Source organism: Triturus cristatus, chromosome 6, assembly GCF_964204655.1.
Source record: "Triturus cristatus chromosome 6, aTriCri1.1, whole genome shotgun sequence".
Taxonomy (NCBI): Eukaryota; Metazoa; Chordata; class Amphibia; order Caudata; family Salamandridae; genus Triturus; species Triturus cristatus.
The window spans coordinates 1,520,436,678-1,520,457,737 of NC_140589.1; the positions used below are offsets into that span (position 1 = coordinate 1,520,436,678).

The window sequence follows — 21,060 nt, forward strand, 5'->3', positions numbered from 1 at the left end:
CACAGTTTTCAGTGGGGCACTACATTTCCTACCAAAGTTTTCATAATTGTAAAGGTCTTTAAAAAATATATAACATTATGTTTTGTTGGACTATCTCTGATTTGTCGCATAAATAACTCTCTTGAGCACTTAAACATCCAGGCATAATAGTTGAGTGAGTTGAAAAGTAGTCATTGACATATGTGGTGATCTGCAGTTCATGATCTTAGATCTGGTTAAGGCCAACTCAGCCTTCCATATTTCCACTGTGGGAAACTGAGTACTATTAAAGGGTAATAGTAGCTTCTGTTGTGCCAGAAGTGTTGAATAGGGCACTATTAATAAACAATGTATTGTTTTGCTGGTGTTCTTAATTAATGATAAGCCTATCTCTTTAAAAAGCAACAAAGTCAAACCAAGTTCCTTTTCAGGGTAAAACGCCTCCAGATACCTCTTGAAGTGGTCCTTAAGATGTATCCAGTTCTGACCAATTGCTGGCCTGATATTCAGGCCTAATATGCTATAACATTCACATCTCCTCCAGCATGTATAAGATGTTTCTTGGTAGAGGCCTAACTTACACATCCACCCTCGTAAATAAGTATTAAAGCTTTATGAGCTGCAACCAATTTGTGTGCTTATGTACTTAAAAATATTAAATGTCTCACAAAATGTCTCAGGTGACCAGATGGTTCCACGTCACTGGGAGATCACTTTTCCATGTTTAGATTTTGCTTTTACGCATCATTGTTTTCTGGTTCGTTGGTCTAAATGACTCAAATAAAATGCATCAAGGCTACAAGTACCAGAATGCATAGATATCCTAAATCAAAACTCCGAACTGCTTCTTTCATCTGGTCACCCTAGTTTTCTTTGGGGGGATATCCCCTCAGACACTTAGAAAATGTCTCCAAACCTTATTGATTTAGCCAGTGCTACCAATTCATTTATTATTTATTAAACTGCACAGTTTGCCACAATTCTTCAAAAATCATTGGGACAGACACTCCCAGCAGCTATAAACTGGTATAATTGAATTTACCTCAGTTCTCACTAATGTTCCTGACCCAATGTAATTTAAAAATGCTTCATTTCCAACAAAGATTCCAGAAATGCATTGGGGCAACCACCAAACTTGATGAAAAGTGATCATTTAGCCTTATAAGTGACCTTTCCGGTGCTCCGTTCAAACGTTTATCCAGGGGTCCAACCTCAGTACGTCTGTGGCCCACAGAGGAGGTCTGCACCACAGTGCCAGCATCACCCTCATTTTTATCTTAACAATTTGACAGGTATGCTATACTACTGTTGTGCGCTTGGGTTAATAGCAGATTCATAATATGTACAAAAAGTGGGAAGCAGAAAGGTTTAGAATAGTACAATCACCTTATTTGTGTATACAAAACGGCAGTGTCCAAAAACCACAAATGTAGTTTAACTCCTTAAAAGAACAAATTCGAATAAATAATTTGCTAATTCGTTGACCTCAACTAAATGATTTACCCCCTTTTTTGCATTTGGCTGTACACTCGATTGATTACTACTTGGCATAAGTCAAGAATTGAACTGTAGCAAGTTGTAAGAAATAATAATGTTTCTTGTAATTAATTTCTTACCTAAGAATACTACATGACAAATTACTTGCACTTGTGATCTTGGAACTGAGACATACTATTTCCTCATTGCACCTGTTCCTAGAAATGACCAGCTGACCAGTGGCAACTGTACCTGGACTGGGCCTTGCTGTTGCCTTTGTCAGACACCCTGCAAGACTTTAAGGGCTCTGCCCTGAGCTACTGGGGCCTGAGTGTATGTTTGTGATTGTGTAGGCACCAGCGGACCACAGCAGTGGCTGCAGTTTCAGCAGGTGCCCACTCAGGGAGGATGTTTCTTCTCAGTAAGTGACATAGCCACTTTTTCAAATTTTCTGACTTCCACCTGGATCAATCAACTTATTGTTTTTGACCATCCTCCATCATGGTTGGCCTCAAATCATGCTAGATCTTTGTCTACCGCTTCCATAGACTAGCATTGGCGCTTTGTGCTTTTTGGCACTATTTTACTTAAATCTTTCAAAGATATGTATCTCTGGTTCACCTTATTGCATTTTGTTGTTTTGGTCTTATTTTACTCCTAAAGGTTTCCTTCCTGCTTTAAAATTGGTTGTAGAGTATTATTGTGTTTTGTGTGGCTTCCGCTACTGGATTTGCACTGTTAAAATACTTTACACATTTCCTGTGATTTAAGCCTGACTGGTTTTTGTGTTACATTACCAGGGACTGAGCACAGGTATATTTTATTACATTTTTATGACATGTAGCAGGTGATGGTTTTATCCTTTGAGGTGGACGCCAGTCAATCCCAAATAATAAACCACTTTCCTACGATTATCTTTTTGAATCCTCTGCTACGACATTAGTTATATCTTCCTCAGCCTGCAAACATGGTAGTCATTCCTAGATGAGCTCTATGTAGGGAGAAAGAGACTTTCATCTATGAATGATAGGTAATGACAGGACTCAGCTGAAGTACTTCCCCATCAAAGGGCTTAATAGGCTAAAACTGTCACAGCGAGACGTCTATAAAGTGTAAAAGTGAGTATAAAGTAAGACAATTCACTTAAAAATTAATGCAATAAAATGATAACTCGTGTGTGTGAGCACACGCTTTGTAAATCTAATGGATTTCTTTTTATATGTGGTTAAATCACAAAGGGCGATCTGTTGACAAGGTTGTTGTGAACAGAGTGGTATCTGTAGGCATAATCTTGAAACAATTTTGATCAGGTGGACAGTGAAAGAAGTGTTATTATAAAAAACAGGATTGTGATTTGCCGAATAATACATTAAATTAATGTCCTATTTGTGTGTCCTTCGCAATTTACGAGTATTTTAAAATTTACATTTTTGTTATTTAAATTGTTTTCTGCCAGTGCAATTTAATGTTGTAAGTGTTTGCTTGGTCTGTGGAACATTTTTAATACCAAAATACATACAAGCAGTATAAAGCTTTAAAAGGAGAACAACTATGTTAGTATATGATAAAGATCTTCCATAAAAATATTTTGCCTTCTTAATGTCCATATATATTCTTTTTTTCAGGTGTATGATCTGACTATGGCAAAACCATATGAATTCAATTGGCAGAAGGTTGTTCCATCCTTTATGCAAGATGGAGCTGTATTTGATAGATATGAAGAGGTAAGATGCACAGCAAGATGTTTCTTAACCCAAACCATATTACAAAGGACTAATCATGGCTGACATTTTAAGGGCTAGAGCCTGATCGCAATGTCACAGAACAGAAATCCATTTTATGATAAAGTAATTCTTGATCTGCAAAATATTTTCCAGGTTCTTAAACAACATTTAAGTATCATATGATTTTAGCAAGTCTTGCGCATGATATATAAGGTTAATTCTGATTTCCTATAGAAAGATTTTTAATGTAAATAGAAATCAAACTAATATACAATTGATTATTTATAGCGTGCATTGATGGATCTCCCTTTACTCAAGTGGAAAAATAGTTTCCCCAAAACAGCTCGAAAGTGCAGAAACGACATGCAGAGATTCTTGCAAAAGGAGTACTCACAGCTGGCGCTGCCAAGCACTAATCTGAAATATATGCCTTTGTGCACTCCCTACATACCATACATGTCTACAAGAAGGTGATTTATTAAACATTTTAACTGATTAATTAATACATTGATTTATAATAGACCCCTTTGTCTGGTTCTATGTCTAAAGGGGTAGCTGTTTGCTGTAGTTGCTGTATTCTTATTAACAGCCCCAATGTGCTCTATGTACATAATGTAACCCACAGCTGAGCTGAAGGACAGAGAACCTGTATTTAACATCATGACCTAGCACTTGATATCAGAGAATCTTGGTAGGGATGTGGCACGGGCACTGATGCGGGATTGTAGATCATTGTGTCTCAAGGGTTACAGGATTGGCTTGATCTCGTCTAATTCTGTTGCTCCTAGGGGTACCAACTGACTGATGATGACATTTATTTTTTGTCATGAGGTTATGTTGACATGCTTTAGTCGTTATATAAGCATTACATGGTGTACTTTGGAAAACATACTTTATGGTAGAGGACAACAGGAGTTTAGTGAAGGAGGGGGGTTCTTATATGTGGATTTGGTGTGAACTAATAAAATAGAAAAGAAGAGTTTTTAGTTTGCTTCTGAATTCCTGATGGGCTGGTAGGTTTGAGGCAAAGGATGATGTGTTGTGTACTTCAGAATGTTGGGCCAGGGGTAGGTAGAGAAGGATTGTCTGGGTTGGAAATTGACTGGTAAGACCTTGACAGTTTATTCTGGTGTTTTAGGTTTTGGTCTTTCTGGATAATGCATGGTAACATGAAGGAGATACAAGCTTGAGTTTGAAGCAAGAGGAGGGAAACCAAACTTTCTGTTGACATCTACTAGGCATGCTGCAGTGTGGAGGACAATTTTACAGCATGAGGGAAAATCGTACAGCTAAAAAGTAGCATGTTGCCTCTTCTGAAGCGAGAAGGCAAGTACTTGTGCTGCTGATTCAAAGCTGTGTGTTTCTAGGAAGATAGTTGGATGTTCACATGCAAGACTAATGGCTCCATACTGAGACTTGATATGTAATTAATCCTTCTAGTATCATGTAGTTGAATGTTGTAGTAGCATTTGTTGTTGGAAAAGAAGAGAATTCTCCTTTGGTGGGTTTGAGTTTTAAGTGGAATCCTGAAATCCATATCTCAATAAAGCAATAGTAGGATTTTGCAGTTGGATGTCCTGCATTGATGACTCTTTGAGGTCGATATAGTTGCTGTCACAATGGTGATACATTGATATTCACTGCTCTCAAATAGGGCCCCTGGGCACTCCATGCTGAAAGTCACAGTACATAGGCCTGAACCTTGGTATGTCCTCTAGTTTATGGGAGTTGGGATCCTGAGTATTACATTTAGATATATTAGTGTCATTTAGAGAGGGAAAGAAGAAGCACTATAGCATTTGTCCTTCTTTTTCATGCAAAGCGATTACACAGACTTAAGATGCTGGTGCTTAACTGTGCCACGTATGGTAGAGAGGAGTATTAGGAGGCTGGTTTTGTTGGTGCTGGAGTACGGTAGTAAGCCTGCTTGATATACTTGGTTATTTTGGTGTATTCACGCCTAGCGAGAAATAGATACATTTTGTGATAATATTTTTCCTTGAATGGGAGGTGTGACCAGTTTTAATTTTTGAGTAATATTTTGGCTTACTGCCAATGCCAAGACATGGGTTGAGAGCTGCTGGGTAGCAGCAGTTGATCATGGTAAAGGGGAAATCATGCATCCCAATTGGTACTAGGTTTGAGATATTAAATAATGCTAGTGAAGTTGTTCAATGTGATGCAGCTGGAAAGACCTCTGTTTGTGTATGTCGCAGAGGAGGATGCAGCATGCTATTGGGAAGTTAGATTTGAGGTCAGCGCTAAGCATCATGTTTTTAGGTAATTGTAATATGTGCTGTGCATGCTAAAGTTTCTCTGGTGTGTGCAATGTGGATGGTAATATGGAGTGTGGAATGTGGAATGTAGATGGTGAAAAGCATCCACATTTGAAGTGCTTTCTGGACAAGCAACATATTGTAGTATTTGCTGAGGATAGCCCTATGGTAATTTATTATTTCTTACACAGAGAAATATGCCCAGTGTCTTTGGAATGAGTCATTGCAACGCTCTTGATGAACAAACTGGGCCTGGAAACATGCACTCCAAGAAATAATATGCCCATTTCTAGTTTGGTATTTAAAAAAAAATCAAAATAGGTTCTATAGTCTTGTCGCAACTCTATTTATAAAGTAATTTATTGCTTTCTGATTTCAGTCAGGTTTCATGCCCAAACCAAAGAGCACCAAAACAACAGTGTTTGGTGTGGATCAGTCTGCAGCTTTTGATACAGTAGTTTAAGGACTGTGTGGTGGGCTCTTGAATGGGGCATGTCATTCTTTATTAATTGATAGCAGAAGGTCTTTCTGGATCAGTTTACGTCTATGGATAGGTCTCTCAGGTTTGGAGTTTGTCAGAGGTTTGTCCTGTATTCGCTCCTATTTCATAATGAGATATTTCCTTTAACATGGATAGTTGTGACCCATGGCCTGCTGTACAAAATGTATGCCGATGACACCCAGATAGTTCTGGAAAACCACAAGGATTGTGCTGAAACTAGAAATATTTCACCTTGCTTAGTACCATAAAATCCTGAATATCCAGTAACAGTGCCTAAATACTGCAATACTGAGATTTTGACAATTAGTGCTCCTCAATTTGGTCACTAACCTTTTTTGGACGTAACCACCTGCAAAATAAAAGGAACCTTGGGTGTCTTATATGGCTTTGAACTTTAATTTGAATCACATGCAATAGAGGAAATGAAGGTTGTTCACTCTCATCTTTATATCCTATCTAAAATGTGTTTCTTGTAAGGGTCCATCCATCACATCATATGGATCCAAACAATTATGTTATCCAGGAGTTTCTATTGTTCAGATGTCTATTTGCACATGTCCCAACAACCAATGGCTAAAGCTGTACAAAATAGCTCGGTGAATGTAGTCTTCTGCAAATCCCAGCATTAATCCACTAGTTTCAGTAGGGTACTGCCCTGGTAGAGGCGGAAGAGAATGTGAAGGATTTAATGCAATATGGCAGAGTTTCAGAGTCTTCAACATGAGCTATTTACTCACGGAGGTGAGCGAGTACCTCTCCAAGGTACAATTGAGTCGTCCCCTGGCAGCTTGGAAGATATAACATAATGCCTATGCAAACGGAATAATGAACGTAATAGAAATGCAAAATATGCAAATACTATTGATAAAATAAACAATAATATTCGACCTGGATAAAAATGTAGAGCAGGAATTGAATAGGGATTAAGGATCAGGGCAGCAGTAAATTCTTAAATGGCAATGGGAAGTAAATATATGTAGCAAAATGTTCAGAAAAATGTCTATGAGCCAATAGCAGGACACCGTTTAAGTGTTGGGCAGGCCCTACAGGTGACTGGTCAGTTTGACAAAAATGTTTAGCCGGGTAGGGAATGCTACCTTCAGAGTAAGATGTAGAAATGGAGCAAATCAACTAAGCATGAACCTCCAGGACGGCAGAGTCTGCATGGGGCAGGTCCACGCGTCTCTTGATGTGCAGCCTTCCAGGACAGGCCTTTGTTGTTCCTGAACCCCACGGTGCTGCCTGTGACTCTGGAACTTTTGTTCAGTCAGTCGCGGGGCAGACATAATGTGTAAAGCTGCTTGACTGATGTTCTGTAGTTTGCAGGTAGATTGAAACAGAATTGCTGCTCTAAAAATCAAGGTGCACACACTTGAAGGTTCACTTAAAGGAAGGTGATAAAGGGACCTCTGCTAGCAAAAGGCATAGGTCCTCTCTGCACTCTGCTTTATTTCCCAGCCTCATTTAGGATGTGGGAAGAGGTGGCATTTCCAATTTTGGGGAGTCATCAGCGGTGCCATCAGAGACATCCTTTAAATGGACTTGACACCGGTGGAATTGGTGTCTGAGGAAACGGCTGGGTTTAGGGCAGCCCCTCTCATACCATTTCTGCTGATGCACTTTCTCGCTTGGAGCATCATGTAAAGTATTGTGGAAATGGACAGGAAACGTCTGGAAATGTCATACAACATGAAATCACTGCACTGAATCATGCCGCTGTCAAATCAAATGTAACACCCATTGCCTCAACTATAAACCTATTCATGGCAAGAATTATTTGTGCCTCAACAATGAACTGCAATCTCTCATCCATGAATGCTCCCTGCACTCATTCAATAAAACCTCCAGCACTTCCTACAGACGTGCTCTAATGAAAATAGAAGTTTTACGTTCCTAGTTCATCTGCTACGGAATGTACTTTTTTATGAACATCTGCAACAAGATACACTCGGCCGTCAAAAAATAGTTCGACATTCATCTTTTTTATCGATCCACAACGCTGACACCTCCTACTAAAATATATGTCGTTACTACGCATTCCGTTGCAACGCATGCCTTTACCACGCATGCGTTACAACTAAATGTTTTCTCTTCGCATTGCCCTTACCTCGATCTTGCCTTTACCCCGCTTTTTCGTTTTTGGGGGGGGAGACCCCCCCAAGCCCCCTTTCTTCTTTTTTTTTTCCTTTTTCCTAGGTCTTCGCCGACACTAACGAAGGATTGATGCTTTTTTTCCGACCAGGAAGATATTTTTCCGTGATGACGTTGCTTGCGTGCTAAAGACGTCGTTGAAGCAATACTCGTTGTGAAGACGTTTACGAGGTAAGTGTACCGTTGTAAACGTAACGCGTAGAAAATGCTTCGTGGTAAAGGCTGTTTCCCCTCCTACTACTGATTACGGCCGGACTGAGCATGCAAACCAGCACTGGCAATTATGTCGGACCGGCCCGGGCTGCAAAATCGGCCCCCAGTAACAAAAACGGCCCCCACGGCTCCAAAATCATCACCTACCCTTACGGACCACCGGGACCACGCCCGGTGCCTGCTACGGCCAATCTTGCCCTGCTACTGAATGCCATCGCGTGGTTCATCTGACCATGATGCTTTATACAGCTGACTGGTCTTGCTGAATGTTCTCTTAACTGCACAGAAAAGAGGGGCATTGGAGTCTTTTTCCTAGATTGATGAGCAGACTGATGAGCTACTAATGTGCCAGAATTGGTAGACTGGGAAATGCCCATGTTTTTTTTGTTGCTTCAAATAAGTGCCTTAAATGGCTTCGAAGTCTCACTATTTTGATATTTTTGATGGATTGGCACCAAATGTCAACTCAATAACATAAGCTACTTTCCTGCTTATTCCCGGTGAATATGGTTTAGGCTGATGTGAACAGGTTTCCACAACTGAGTAGCAATATGCAGAACTCCTACGGCAATGTCATCTGCTTTAGTAGATCCCTCTTCCGGGTGGGATGTACAGCTTAGAGTGTCTGAGAAGTTTACCCCAAGATATATGAACTTTTTTTGTTTTCTTGATCAGTTGACTCCCAAGGACGAGTGGCTTAGTTAGGTGCGCCTGGCGTGTTTTACGCCCGTGCCAAAATTCTGAACTTTCAATGTTTTATTTTATGTTCTTCTTGCTCTATTTCTCCAAAGCTTTACAATTATGCCTGGGTGCCAGTCATGTTCTGAGCCAGTAAGGTCGACTAGTAATAGGTCGAGCAGTAATGGTAATAGAGGGGCATATTAACAAGCCAGGCGATAAAATTATCGCCGCTTTAGCGGCAGAAAACTGCCGCTAAAACGGCGATAATGGGCTTGATAATATGCTCTATGGAATTCCAATTGATGCCCATGTTAAATGTGAAGGACATCTAACATGGGCTTCAATTGGAATTCCATAGAGCATATTATCAAGCCCATTATCGCCGTTTTAGCGGCAGTTTTCTGCCGCTAAAGCGGCGATAATATTATCGCCTGGCTTGTTAATATGCCCCAGAGTTTTTAACACCATCAACACCACACGATTGCATCTGCTCTCTACCAGATGCAACCAGAAGGGCAGGCAAAGACATACGCCAGAAGTAGGCTCTGATTGCAAGTAAAGGTGCCCCACAATACCTGCAATCTTTAGTTCAACCCTACTTACCTTCACGAACTCTTCGCTCCACTACTCAGCTTTAATATACTGTTCCTAGATTCAGACTGATGCGCATGCGCGGACGATCTTTTGCTTATCTAGGACCTTCTCTGTGGAACTCTCTTCCTATTTCACTTCGTAATGAAACAGTTTATGGGAATTTTCGGAGAGGCTTGAAAACTTGGTTGTTCAACTTGAAATTTCTCTCCCCTCCTCTCTTTTGCTCAAGCTGGCTCCGGGAAACCCGTTGGGGTAGCTGAGCGCCTTATAAACTTAAATAACATAACATAACCTGGTAAATAACACCCCTGGGCTTTGTTATTTATCGGGTGCAATAAATAGCACTTATTACAAGTTATTGGGGAATAACATGCGGATGTTGGTGTTTATTGCACCAAAATCCGCATGGTACGGTAAATACCTTACACATTTCCCATGTTAAATTTCGGCAGGCTTGACTTGTCAAAATGAAACGAATTTTAGGTTATTTAACACATCCGATAAGTATCAGATGAGTTCAATAAAACCAAACTCATAATTCCTCCAGCTTGCGCACGGGTCGGAATTAACCGCCAAACTTGTAATCAGGGCTTTTAGGTCTTTGCCAGGGATAGCGCCAGAGACCCGGTGATCAAATGCTGTGGTTGTGCAACAGTCTATTATTATTATGCCCTGGGAGCACGAACGCCACATATGTTGCGTGGAATGGACTTTGAGCGTCTCTCAACCTAAGGGTATTTCGAGTACTTTGCTTTGTAGAGCATTTTAAATTGCTAGCTTCAAACAGCTCTAGTATTTGAAATGGTGTTGGCGAAGCCATTTGTTCAAAATACTATTTCTAATGTCAGATCTATTTCAGTCAAGTGCCTTCCATACCTATGTTCTGGGGATGTGGTTAGGCAAGCCCTGTAATTTAGACACATAATGCTGCAGTCATTTCTGTTTATCACTAGGTTTTGCTGCTTGTCTGTGCTTCAAACATGAGAGATAAAGGCCACCACTACTAAGCAGCAGGCACGCGCCTGAAAGAATCATGCAGAACTTTAAGTATTACAAGGGACTCTGCAAACCCTGCAGTAAAAACTGTCTCTAATTTCTTTGTTATGTGTGGCTCTCACTGAGAGCCATTAGTGTGAATGTCAGATTCTAAATCTGATAATTCACTGATGTGATGCAACACTGGGTTACAGATCTCATAACTCACTGTTGCTACCTCATAAAAACATTCCACGCTGCTCCGGCTGGGCTCTGAGAGAGCCTGTGAGAGCCGCCCTGGAATGTAGGGAGAACAGCTTCTGAATGTGAGGGAAGGGAAGGCACAGAGAGAGGTGGGGTGGGTGGCAGGAGTTCAGGTATTGTTTTTAATTTGGGTTTGGAAGGAGAGGTAGTATTGTGTTTGGCTATCTCATTAGTCCTCTACCCCTGTGTAGCAGTTGAAAGCAGGGGCATATGATTTGTGGGGCAATGCATAATATAAAATTATAGATGGGTGAAAAGCGAATTACTGAGACATTTTTCACCTCAGAGTTCTGTGTCACATCATAGACAACTCAAGCTTCACTCTCGTTGTCTATGTCATGCCACTCAGAACTCCTAGGTGAAAAATACCTCCGTAATTCACTGTTACCCATCTATAATTCTACATGTAATTAGCAATTTGTAACACCCACTGTTACAGATTATAAAGAAATGACAACAGGACTCAAGTGTAATAACTTATTACAGTTGAGTTCTGACATCACAATGCCTTGTGCCAGAACCAGCAGCCAAAGGTGAAAGAAAGGTGAGGTCACCCAGCATAGTTAAAGCAGCTGTTTCGAAATATTGATTTTCTTTCCTTGGTTCTGTTTTTGTAACTGTACAGTGGCAAGCAGAAGGAGATATTTATGGCAACATGTTTATTTGTGCATGCCTTAGGTGCTTATAGATAAGTTAGAAACTTTATGTATGTTCCTACACATTCCGAGCTACTACTCCTCTTTTAAAATAAACTGACCAATTCTAACAACATTTTGCAGCAATTTTCTAACAGCTTCTTTTGACTTGTTTACTTTTGCAATAGATATTCTATTTTTATTCTTCATGCTTGCAAACATATCCTCTCTTTCATATAAAAAGAGCTAGAAACTAAGGGATTAAGTAGTTTGTGCGAAAGGTGGTAGTATGCCCTTGTATTTAAAGGAATAAAGTACCCCCAGCTGTGCATAATAAGGATATTGCAAGGCACCTTGAAATTCCATAACCTTATAAAGGAACTCAGCCTTAAGCCTTGTTCCTGTATATGGTCATGGAACGCCCCAGTTACTTGCAATATCTGTATAATGTATGGCAGGGAGTAATTTATCATGTATAGTGACGTAAATGTCAAATAGATCAAACTTTCAAGGCGCAAACATTTTGTAGGCATAACATAAGCTTGGATAATCCCAGTTCTCAGCAACAGGAGCTGCAGATATTTGTGAACACAAATTGCCCTTCAGACTGCAAAAAACACACCAGGTGTTAGAAATGGGGGTCTCTAGTTGGCAAGGGCTTGCACCTTTGTCCAAATAGGGACCCTTCTTCCTAGTCAGGGTAAGGGAGTTACACTCCTAAAATAATCCCTGCGCACTCCCTTGGTAGCTTGGCACGAGCAGTCTGGCTTATTTTAGAGGCTGTGTGGAAAGCATTTGCACATAACCAACAGTAATACAGTGTAAGCACTACAAAAGGACACCACACCAGTTTAGAAAAATAGCCAATATTTTTATATACTTAAGACAAGACCAAAACGATAAAAATCCACAGTACAGTACTTTAAAAATCTTCAGTTATCACAGTATCCTTGAAAAACAGTTCCTTGATGTCTATAGCTCCGTCCGGGGCTATCACGGCGTCGTGAACAACCAAATCCAAACAGTTCTGGCTGACCGAGGCGTCATGGGTCAGCTACGGTGTCGGGAAGACCCGCAAACAGTACCTTTCAAAAATGCAGGTCGTCGATGACCTCTCGTCGTCCCTCGCGTTGATGGAATCAGGAGCGCTGGCGTGGGCAGGCGTCGGGTGCTGCGGTGCGAAGTGCAGCGGTGCGACGTGTGGTGCCCTCAGGTCGTGGTGCGAGCAGCGGCTCGGTGGCGGCGTCAGATGGCATCGTCGGTGAGACCAGGGTCGCGTGTGAGATGAAGGCGGTGCTCGTCACGGTGCTGGCAGGTCACAGTGCAGCAGCGGCGTCGACGTTGCCGAAGCGATGTCGTCGGCTGACGAATTGGAGTCGATGACGCTGGCGTCGGTAGGCCATGGCTGCGGTGCGGGATGAGGGTGGTGCATCATGTAACTTTACAAGCGGTGCCCTCGAACCACGGTGCAAGCAGCGGCATCGATTCCAGCATGGAGCGGCGGCGTCGAGGATACCAAGGTGTCTTCGTGAAGAGAGACGGTGCGTAGTGGGGTGCCCACAGGTCGCGGTGCGAACAGCGGCTCGGTGACGGCATCAGCATGCGTCGTGCGGTGAGACCAGGGTCGCGTTGCGGTGGTGCTCTCTGTGGTGCCAAAGCTTCGGCGTGAAGCGAGGCAGTGGGGTGCCCACAGGTCGCAGTGTAAGCAGTGGCTCGGTGGCCCCGGCGACAGGCGTCTTCGGTAAGACCAAGGTTGCGTTGCGGCGGTGCCCTCTACGGTGCCTTCAAGACATGGAGTTGGCAGCGGCGTCGTAGACGGCGTCGGGCTTGAAGTCTTTGCTGTTCCTGAGACTTCTTGAACAGGGGGCAAGCTCTACCTCAAGCCCTTGGAGAAACTCACAAAAGTAGATTGCAGAAAGTTCAGTCCAGTCCTTTCACTGCCCAAGACAGAAGCAGCCACTGCAGGCCAACACAGCAAAGCACACAGCAAAGTGGTAGTTCCTCCTCACAGCTTCTCCAGCTCTTCTTCTTGGCAATCTTCTTGGTCCAAAAGAGTTCTTTGAAATCTTTTCTATCCCTGAGACTTCCAACAGGAGGCAAGCTCTCCTTTAAATCCTTGGAGAAAACTCTAACAGCAAGATGATGAAAGCACAGTCCAGTCCTCTCCCTACCCAAGACAGAAGCAACCACTGCAGGCCAACCCCACAACACGCAGCATAGGGGCAGTACTCCTCCTCCAGCTTTCCCGGTCCTTCTTCCTGGCAGGTTCCTTAGTTCAGAAGTAATCTAAAGTTCTGGGGTCTGGGCCCCAATATTTATACCACCTAATCCTTTGTCCTCTGAAGGCAGAGGGTCCTGTACCTAGTTCAAACCCTTTCTGGCTGCATTATGCCAGTGTGCATCTTCTTCCTTTGTCAGTGTAGGCCAGGGTCATCAGACGCACCACAGGAGGTGGAGCCAGCATTGTGGAAGGCAGGCACAGCCCTACTCAGACCCAGGTGCGACTCCTCCCACCCATCTATATGCAGATAGGTCTATTCAGCCCTGTGGTGACTCACCCTGTCTCCTGGAGTCTCCCCCAGCCCCTGTCACTCACAAACCAGACAGACAATACACAAGCTAGCAGAGGCAGGCTGGATGGTTAGGTAAGAAAATACCTACTTTCTAAAACACAGAATGTTGAAACCAATATTCACTAAAAGAAGTATTTTATCATTCTGAGTTCAGGCATACTAAACTCGAATTTCTACCATGTTCCCTGGGTCCGTTAGGATTATAGGATGTTATAATCAAACTGCCCATTCTGGCCTATGGGGAACAGGTAGACTTGCATGTCCTACCTTTCACATACAATGCACCCTGCCCAAACGGGTACCTTGGGCCTACCTTAGGGGTGACTAACATGTAGAAAAGGGAAGGTTTAGGGACTGGCAAGTGTACATGGCAGGCCAAGGCAGCACACAGGCTCTGCAATGGCAGGCCGGAGTTACACTTTATGGGCTGTTTGCGTGGGTGGCACAATCCAGTGCTGCAGCCCACCAACAGCATTTGATTTATGGGCCCTGGCACGCGCAGTGCACTTTACTAGGGACTGACACATAAATCAAATAGGCCAATCATGGAAACACTAATCCATAACACAGTTTACACAGAGAGCATATGCACTTTAGCACTGATTAGCAGTGGTAAAGTGCCCAGAGTCCTAAAACCAACACAAACGGGTCAGGAAGAAATAGGAGGAAAAAGCAAAAAGTTTAGGGATAACCCTGTAAAAAGGGCCATTTCCAAAACCAGGTGGCCAGATTTTCTGCAGTTGTAAAATTAGAAAGGGTTATGGAAGCTAGATTTCCCATAGCAGAGTGAAACGTCGATTGTAAGAATGATAGGCACTGCTACAAAGTCATAATTCAGTGGATACTCACAAACATTGAAAATTGTATTTTCTAGTCTCTTTGACGACTTAAATGTAAGTGTAAAAAATGTCAAAGTTATTTTGCAACTACTTTGTAAAGTGTCCTGATGCAGGCAAAGGGATTTCACCACATAGCAAAAACGATATCCTTGCATCAAACAAAAAACTCGACTTGAGACCACTTACATTTCCCCTACTCTAAACCAGCAACTTGTTTTAGGCCTGCCTACTCACAAAGTTTCAGCATGTGTTACACAATATCGACTCTATTCTCTTAGTCTCCCATTCCGGTGAAGAGCTGATGTCACATGGTGAGCCAAGGTGAGTTGGAAATCCTTGCACAGACTGAGGTTCCAGTATATGCGTGGACTCTTTGCTTTGCGAATGTTCATCAGGGGCTTTGCAATCTCCTTTTTACTAGGGCGGAAGTGTCAAAAGTTTTGCAGGAGGCTACGACTTTTTTGTCAAGCTATTCTAGGCTGTAAGTCCTGCCTCTCCTTGTTCTCACCCCTCCAAGGTCCTAAACAGTGTTGGAAGGTTAGTGATGTGCTCAAAGCCTCACCCCCCTCTCTCTGGCCTGCACTTCCAAGGCTCCTCTTGCTGCTCTCACACTGTAAAAATATTTTCAAGGTTGACAGGTCTTTGTACATGTGGACAACCTGCAAGCATAAGGTTAGGGAGTGCAGCTGCAAAAAACACATTTCTTGTAGATTTTTTCATGGCACACACTTTATTATTTTTATGAATTTCAAAAATGGATTAACTAAAACTATTATAAAAATAAGTTTTCATTTCATAGATTTGCTCATTTGTTTGTGCATGGAGTCACATGTGCCTTTCGTGCTAAAAGTTTAGAAATGTTTCTTTGACATCAAATCAAAGCTGTTTTTCTTTTCTTCTATGTTAATATTTTAAGTGCTATCTATATTTCTTTTAGGCAGAAAAAACATGCTAGAGAGTATTGCGAGGCAATATTTGCCCACAGATCGCTTATATTTGATAATTTCTTTCTTTTATCAGGAGTCCTCTGCCATGGAACCTAACTGCCTTTTTAGGGTGGACGAGTTTGGCTTCTTCCTGACGTGGAAAAGTGAAGGGAAGGTATGACATCATATAACCCAGATGTGCCTTACTTTGTGCTTTTATTTATTTACTGCTACCAATTATGGGAAGGTCAACAATCCTGTCTTTACAGTACATTAGAGAAGCAGGATACTATCATATCTGTGCATAGGGGTCAAAACAAAATGGTGCACAAGTACGTTCATGAAGTCATAAATACATTGTGCAATTTCTATTTTTATTTTATTTTACAGTCACATCCACTTTGGGCCATGTCCTCCATTCTGTTCTTTTTTCTTTCCAGGAAGGGCAGGTCTTAGAATGTTCCCTGATCAACAGCATCCGTTTTCCAGCTTTACCAAAGGTAAGCGGCGTGTGCCCATTTGGCGTCGTTTGGCGGGTAAGCAGGAACTCAGGATAATATCTAGACAGGAGCTCCTTGGAAGAACACCATGTACAGACTTGTACAGCTGTGCGAAACTTCTTGTTAGCACAACTGTGGAAGGTTTGGAGTTAATGTTTTGGTATGGCGATTAAACATTACGTATTACATGTTGTTCTAGTCTAAAAAAGGTGTGCAATGAAAAAGCAAAGTGCACCTGGGGGTTTCTACCTTGCCCTAGATACCTGCTGTAAAGCGGATTATTAGTAGGGGTAAATGTATATCTACCACTGCCAATAAGGCCACTAACAGTATAGGGCTCAAAATAGGTCTTAGAAAATTATTCCTATGCTCAACCCTTGGTAGCTTGGCTGCGAGCAGGAAGGCTTAACTTCAAAGACATGTATGTAAAGCATTTAAAAACACCAATTTAGTGAATAATTAAGCCACAATGCACAATAAAAATCCAACACTAATTAATAAATATAGGTAATATTTTTATCTGTAAAATGACACCAAAACGACAAAAATCCAATGTAGGGAACCGGAGATATGAATTTTCAAAGATTTAGTAATTTCTAGCACATAGAAACCTATAGCACTCTATCGGGACATCTGGTCGCGCTAGATCTGGTCAAAGTTTCAGGCCGACCGCGATGGAGCCCTGCTCGGCTACCACTCGCGGTAGGTCCCGGTCACAGTTTTTACCTTCAGACTTAAAAACTTTTCTGGAGATTTTTTTCGCGGGGTCTCTCGATGCTCTTCACCAGGCCGGATTCGGTGGGGTTCCCGGGCCTCGGATTTCGCCTACTCCCGGTTAAACTCTGGAAGCAGGACCTACAGGGCTTTTCAGCAGGACCAACCTGGACGGTAGACCGGCCTGCAGATGAAGGCAGGCGGCTTGGCTGGCCAGGTTGAGTCGGTCTTCTGATGGAGCTTTTTTCCAAAGTTCTCCAAACTTCTGGAACTTCTTACTGAAGTTCCCCAAAGGGTCCCAAAGTGTCTCAAACTCACTACAAGGGTCTGGAAGCTCCAAGATGGTCCTTGAAAGTTGAGGACTTCAGTTCCCACAATCCACTTGCACAAAACCCTTATAAATCCACTGGTAGTTCTCCAGGTTGAGGATCCTTGTCGGTGATGTTCCAGGTGAGCTCTGTTAACCTGTAGCTTGCAGGGAGCCCACTCTTTAGTCCTTTTACAGCAATGTAATGCACAGGCTGTAATTTCAAATGGTGCAGATGTGCAATCTTCAGTGTGCAGGCCTTAGGAAATGCACCACAAACTTCTCAGCATTGGCCCTTCTTGCTTTCTTAGGTTTCAAGCAGCAGATCTGAGGGGCTCTGCCCTTCTCAGATACTTATTCCAACTTCTCTGGGTCAAGCAGGAGGTCACTCCTGTCCAATGGGCTGCAGGGTACCACCCAAAGCTCTGACCACTTCCTGCAGAGTGTGGCACTATTTTGCCCCAGAGTGCACCAATTCTTCCAGATTCATAATGGCTGATTTTCCAGCAGAGAGAGAAGAGCTGGCTAAACACACCCCTAGATTGGCTAATCTCCATAGTCTCTCCCCCTTGCACCTGCTCATTCCTTCCTTAATCCTATCATCTGGCTGGGATTCACAAGGGTAAAGTTGTAAATGACACTGGGGTCCTCCCATTCCCTTGAAGTCCATGTTTCACGACTCCTCCCCCTGCTCTAGCATTCCTGTGTAACAGGACACTGCCCTCCCAGCAGTGCTGGTCAACCCCAGGGCTCTTTATCACTTCTTCAAAGAAGCCTGGCTAATCCATTTAACTCTGACCAATCAGGACAGACCACTGGAAGGCTGAATCTGGCCTTACAAACAAGAAAGTCTTATAACTTCTTGTATGTACCTTTTAGGAGAAATGTAACAATACCATATTGTTGGATTTATTAATTCTGGGAAGTCTTTGAATGGTACTTTTAGCCTCTCTTATCAAGAGTTATTAGTTAATATCGTTCTGCCATGTTAACCTATGTGGCAGGGGATTTGCAATGGGAAAAAATGACTTGGGCCATTTTTCCAGCACCAGGGCTTATAAATACATATTTCATAAGTACTCTGCCTATATCGACAGGATCCCCACCCCTGGTATACCCAGGGGAGACTTTAGGGGTTCAGAATATGCAGAAATATTGCAGATCCTCCCTCCACAGTGCTCCTACCACCAAAGTCGATTTTGGGCAGCACTTTTTCACAATGTGGGGAGTGAAATGTGCAATTTCACTTTACCCAGGGTATATAAAACTCATTTTATAAGGATCCACCTTATATATACCTGACCCCCCACTCCTGGGACTCCTAGGGGAGACCCTGGGGGTACTTAATATGCCCAAACATTGTAGGTCCACCATTTTTAAATTCCCCAAACACAAAAGTTGAGTTTGGGCACAATTTACTTTTTAAAAGCAGTCCTGCAGCACAGGGCTACTTTTAAACTGACCTCAGGCTCAGCAGTGCACACATGCAAGTGCAAACAAGCATTGGCATAGCCAATAGGTCTTGCTTTTGGGACCTTATACATGTTTAGCTATGCAATAGTTGCATAACTAAATACTTATAAGGTCCCAAAAGCGAGACCTATTGGCTATGCAAAGCAGCCGTGCGGCCGCGAAAGTGAAAGTGATCGCGATCACGATCAAACATCAAAGCAGCCGTGCGGCCGCGAAAGTGAAAGTAATCGCGGTAAAGCGGGCGCGCGTGCCCATGCACATGCACTGTAGCTCTAGGCAGGCCTGGTAGCACTTTTTGGAGCCCTCTCAATAAGTCTCGCCAGACCAGCGCATGCGCTGGGTCAGGCGAGATCTAAAAAGGGCTGCTGGCCTCTAAACCTCCATGCCCTATTATATACTAGGGACGGAGAGGTAGTTTCAACCCCATGCCCTATTATGTACTAGGGCCCTATGGGGTAGGTCATGCCAATCACAGGGGTTCCCCAACCCTTAGTGTACCCTAGTGTATGTAGGTGTTTTCTCTGCATTCTAAGTGTTTTCAGCATAGCACTGGCCCTGGGCCTGGTTAGGCAGAGCCCAGGGTCAGTCCGCGTCAGTAACCACCAGAACCAGTCAGCAAAATTTGGGGGGGTGCTCAGGGCACAGGATGACTTTGCAACAATACCACATAAGGAAGCCCAACAGCTGAGTGAGATGTCAAGGTGTGTGATAGCTTAGTTTTAGGCCGCAAACATGTATGCATAAGGATGTCCAGGTGATGGCCATGCCTTGCCATGCACCAATTATATGTCTATTGCATGTCTCGGAAGGGCTGTAGCAGACCCCAGTAAAACATGTGGTGTCCCTGTGCTTACTGCTAAGTGTGCAGTCTGAGTCTCATTGGGAGGGCTGTTACCCATGCATTGCTATTTCGGATGTACAGTCATGAATTACAGAGGGGAGACATTTCTAAATGTTGTGAAACTTGGAAGGTGCTATGCAGGCTGTCCTCAGTACGACCTGTTATATGAAGGGAATGGCGATCATTAGGAAAGAAGGGGTTGCAAACCCTTCCTAAGCCCTCCTTCTGTAGATATATACATTTTCATCGGACTGCGGCCTCCTCTTTGACGTTCAAGACAGCAGGATCTATGCCTTTTCGTAGTACAGCGGAGGGCTCTCTAAACTTTGCATCTCTAACTCTTCCCTTACATTTGGCTCATGCCGATTAACCACTATACCGTTCACCCTAGGCGCTGCCTGAGATCTGCTGGAATTGGATTGGTTAGGTACCCTCATACAACAGAAAACACTTTGGCGGTGCCTCCTTCAGATTCCTGGTAGCCAAACAATGGAATTCTCTCCCTCTATATCTTAGATTAGAGGCTTCTGAACTGGCCTTCCGAAACAGCTCAAAACTTAGCTGTTTAAGAAACAACTTAACCAACAGTAGGGGCATATTATCAAGGACGGCGTTAAAATTATCGCCGGTTTAGCGGCAGAAAACTGCCACTAAAGCGGCGATAATGGGCTTAATAATATGCCCTGGAGAATTCCAATAGAAGCCCATGTTCACACCAGTACCTGGGCTTCTATTGGAATTCACAAGGGCATATTATCAAGCCCATTATCGCCGCTATACTGGCGATAATTTTTAACGCCGTCCTTGATAATATGCCCCAGTAGTTCCTGCCCAGTCGTCCAGTGTCTCTCTTTCTGGCGCAGTCAGTTTTCCAGCATGCAACACTCTGAATTGAAGTAACCAGGCGCTTTACAAACTGCAAATAATTAAATAAATACATTCCATTTGAGGATTTGGTTACCTTTAAAGATGGGTGTTGTTTACCATTTTCTAAATGAGAGATTTTGGAAGAAAACAAATCGAGGGACTTCATGTCCCCAAATGACATACACTGAAGCAAAGCATGGGACAGCTAAAATAAAGCCTATTCGTCCTAGGGCCTCCCGCAGCCCGCCTGAATCAGGTCTGTTGGCCTGTATGGGATCATGACCCCCACTGGTTCACGCACTGCTTCATAACCCACCAATCATGTGCTGCTCTGCTGTTTCAGAGGGCCTGGTGGTTGTGATGTCACAGGAACGTGGAGGGGGCAGATATGTATTTGGAGGAATGCTTGGTGTGCAAGAACTAGCAGTAGAATTAATGCAGGGGTACATAGGTTTTTTCCTCCAAACTTCCTGATGTTTGCTGTAAACTGCGCAATCCTCATGAAGTTTGCAAGGTTGCAAAGATTTGAACAGGAATAAATAGCAGGTGC

The 21,060-nt window shown here is 43.0% G+C and overlaps 1 protein-coding gene across 5 annotated transcripts in view; it reads left to right on the forward strand.

Annotated features, from left to right (window-relative positions):
* The window catches only part of PLCB4 (phospholipase C beta 4), a 1,018,018-nt gene that overhangs the window by 455,931 nt on the left and 541,027 nt on the right, over window positions 1-21,060 (forward strand). For all 5 annotated transcript variants that reach the window (XM_085612653.1, XM_085612654.1, XM_085612650.1 and 2 more), the window contains exons 5-7: window positions 3,081-3,179; window positions 15,903-15,983; window positions 16,249-16,308. In XM_085612653.1, coding sequence (XP_085468779.1) covers window positions 3,096-3,179; window positions 15,903-15,983; window positions 16,249-16,308 — 225 coding nt within the window. In that variant the 5' untranslated portion in view covers window positions 3,081-3,095. The remainder of the gene's footprint in view (window positions 1-3,080; window positions 3,180-15,902; window positions 15,984-16,248; window positions 16,309-21,060) is intronic.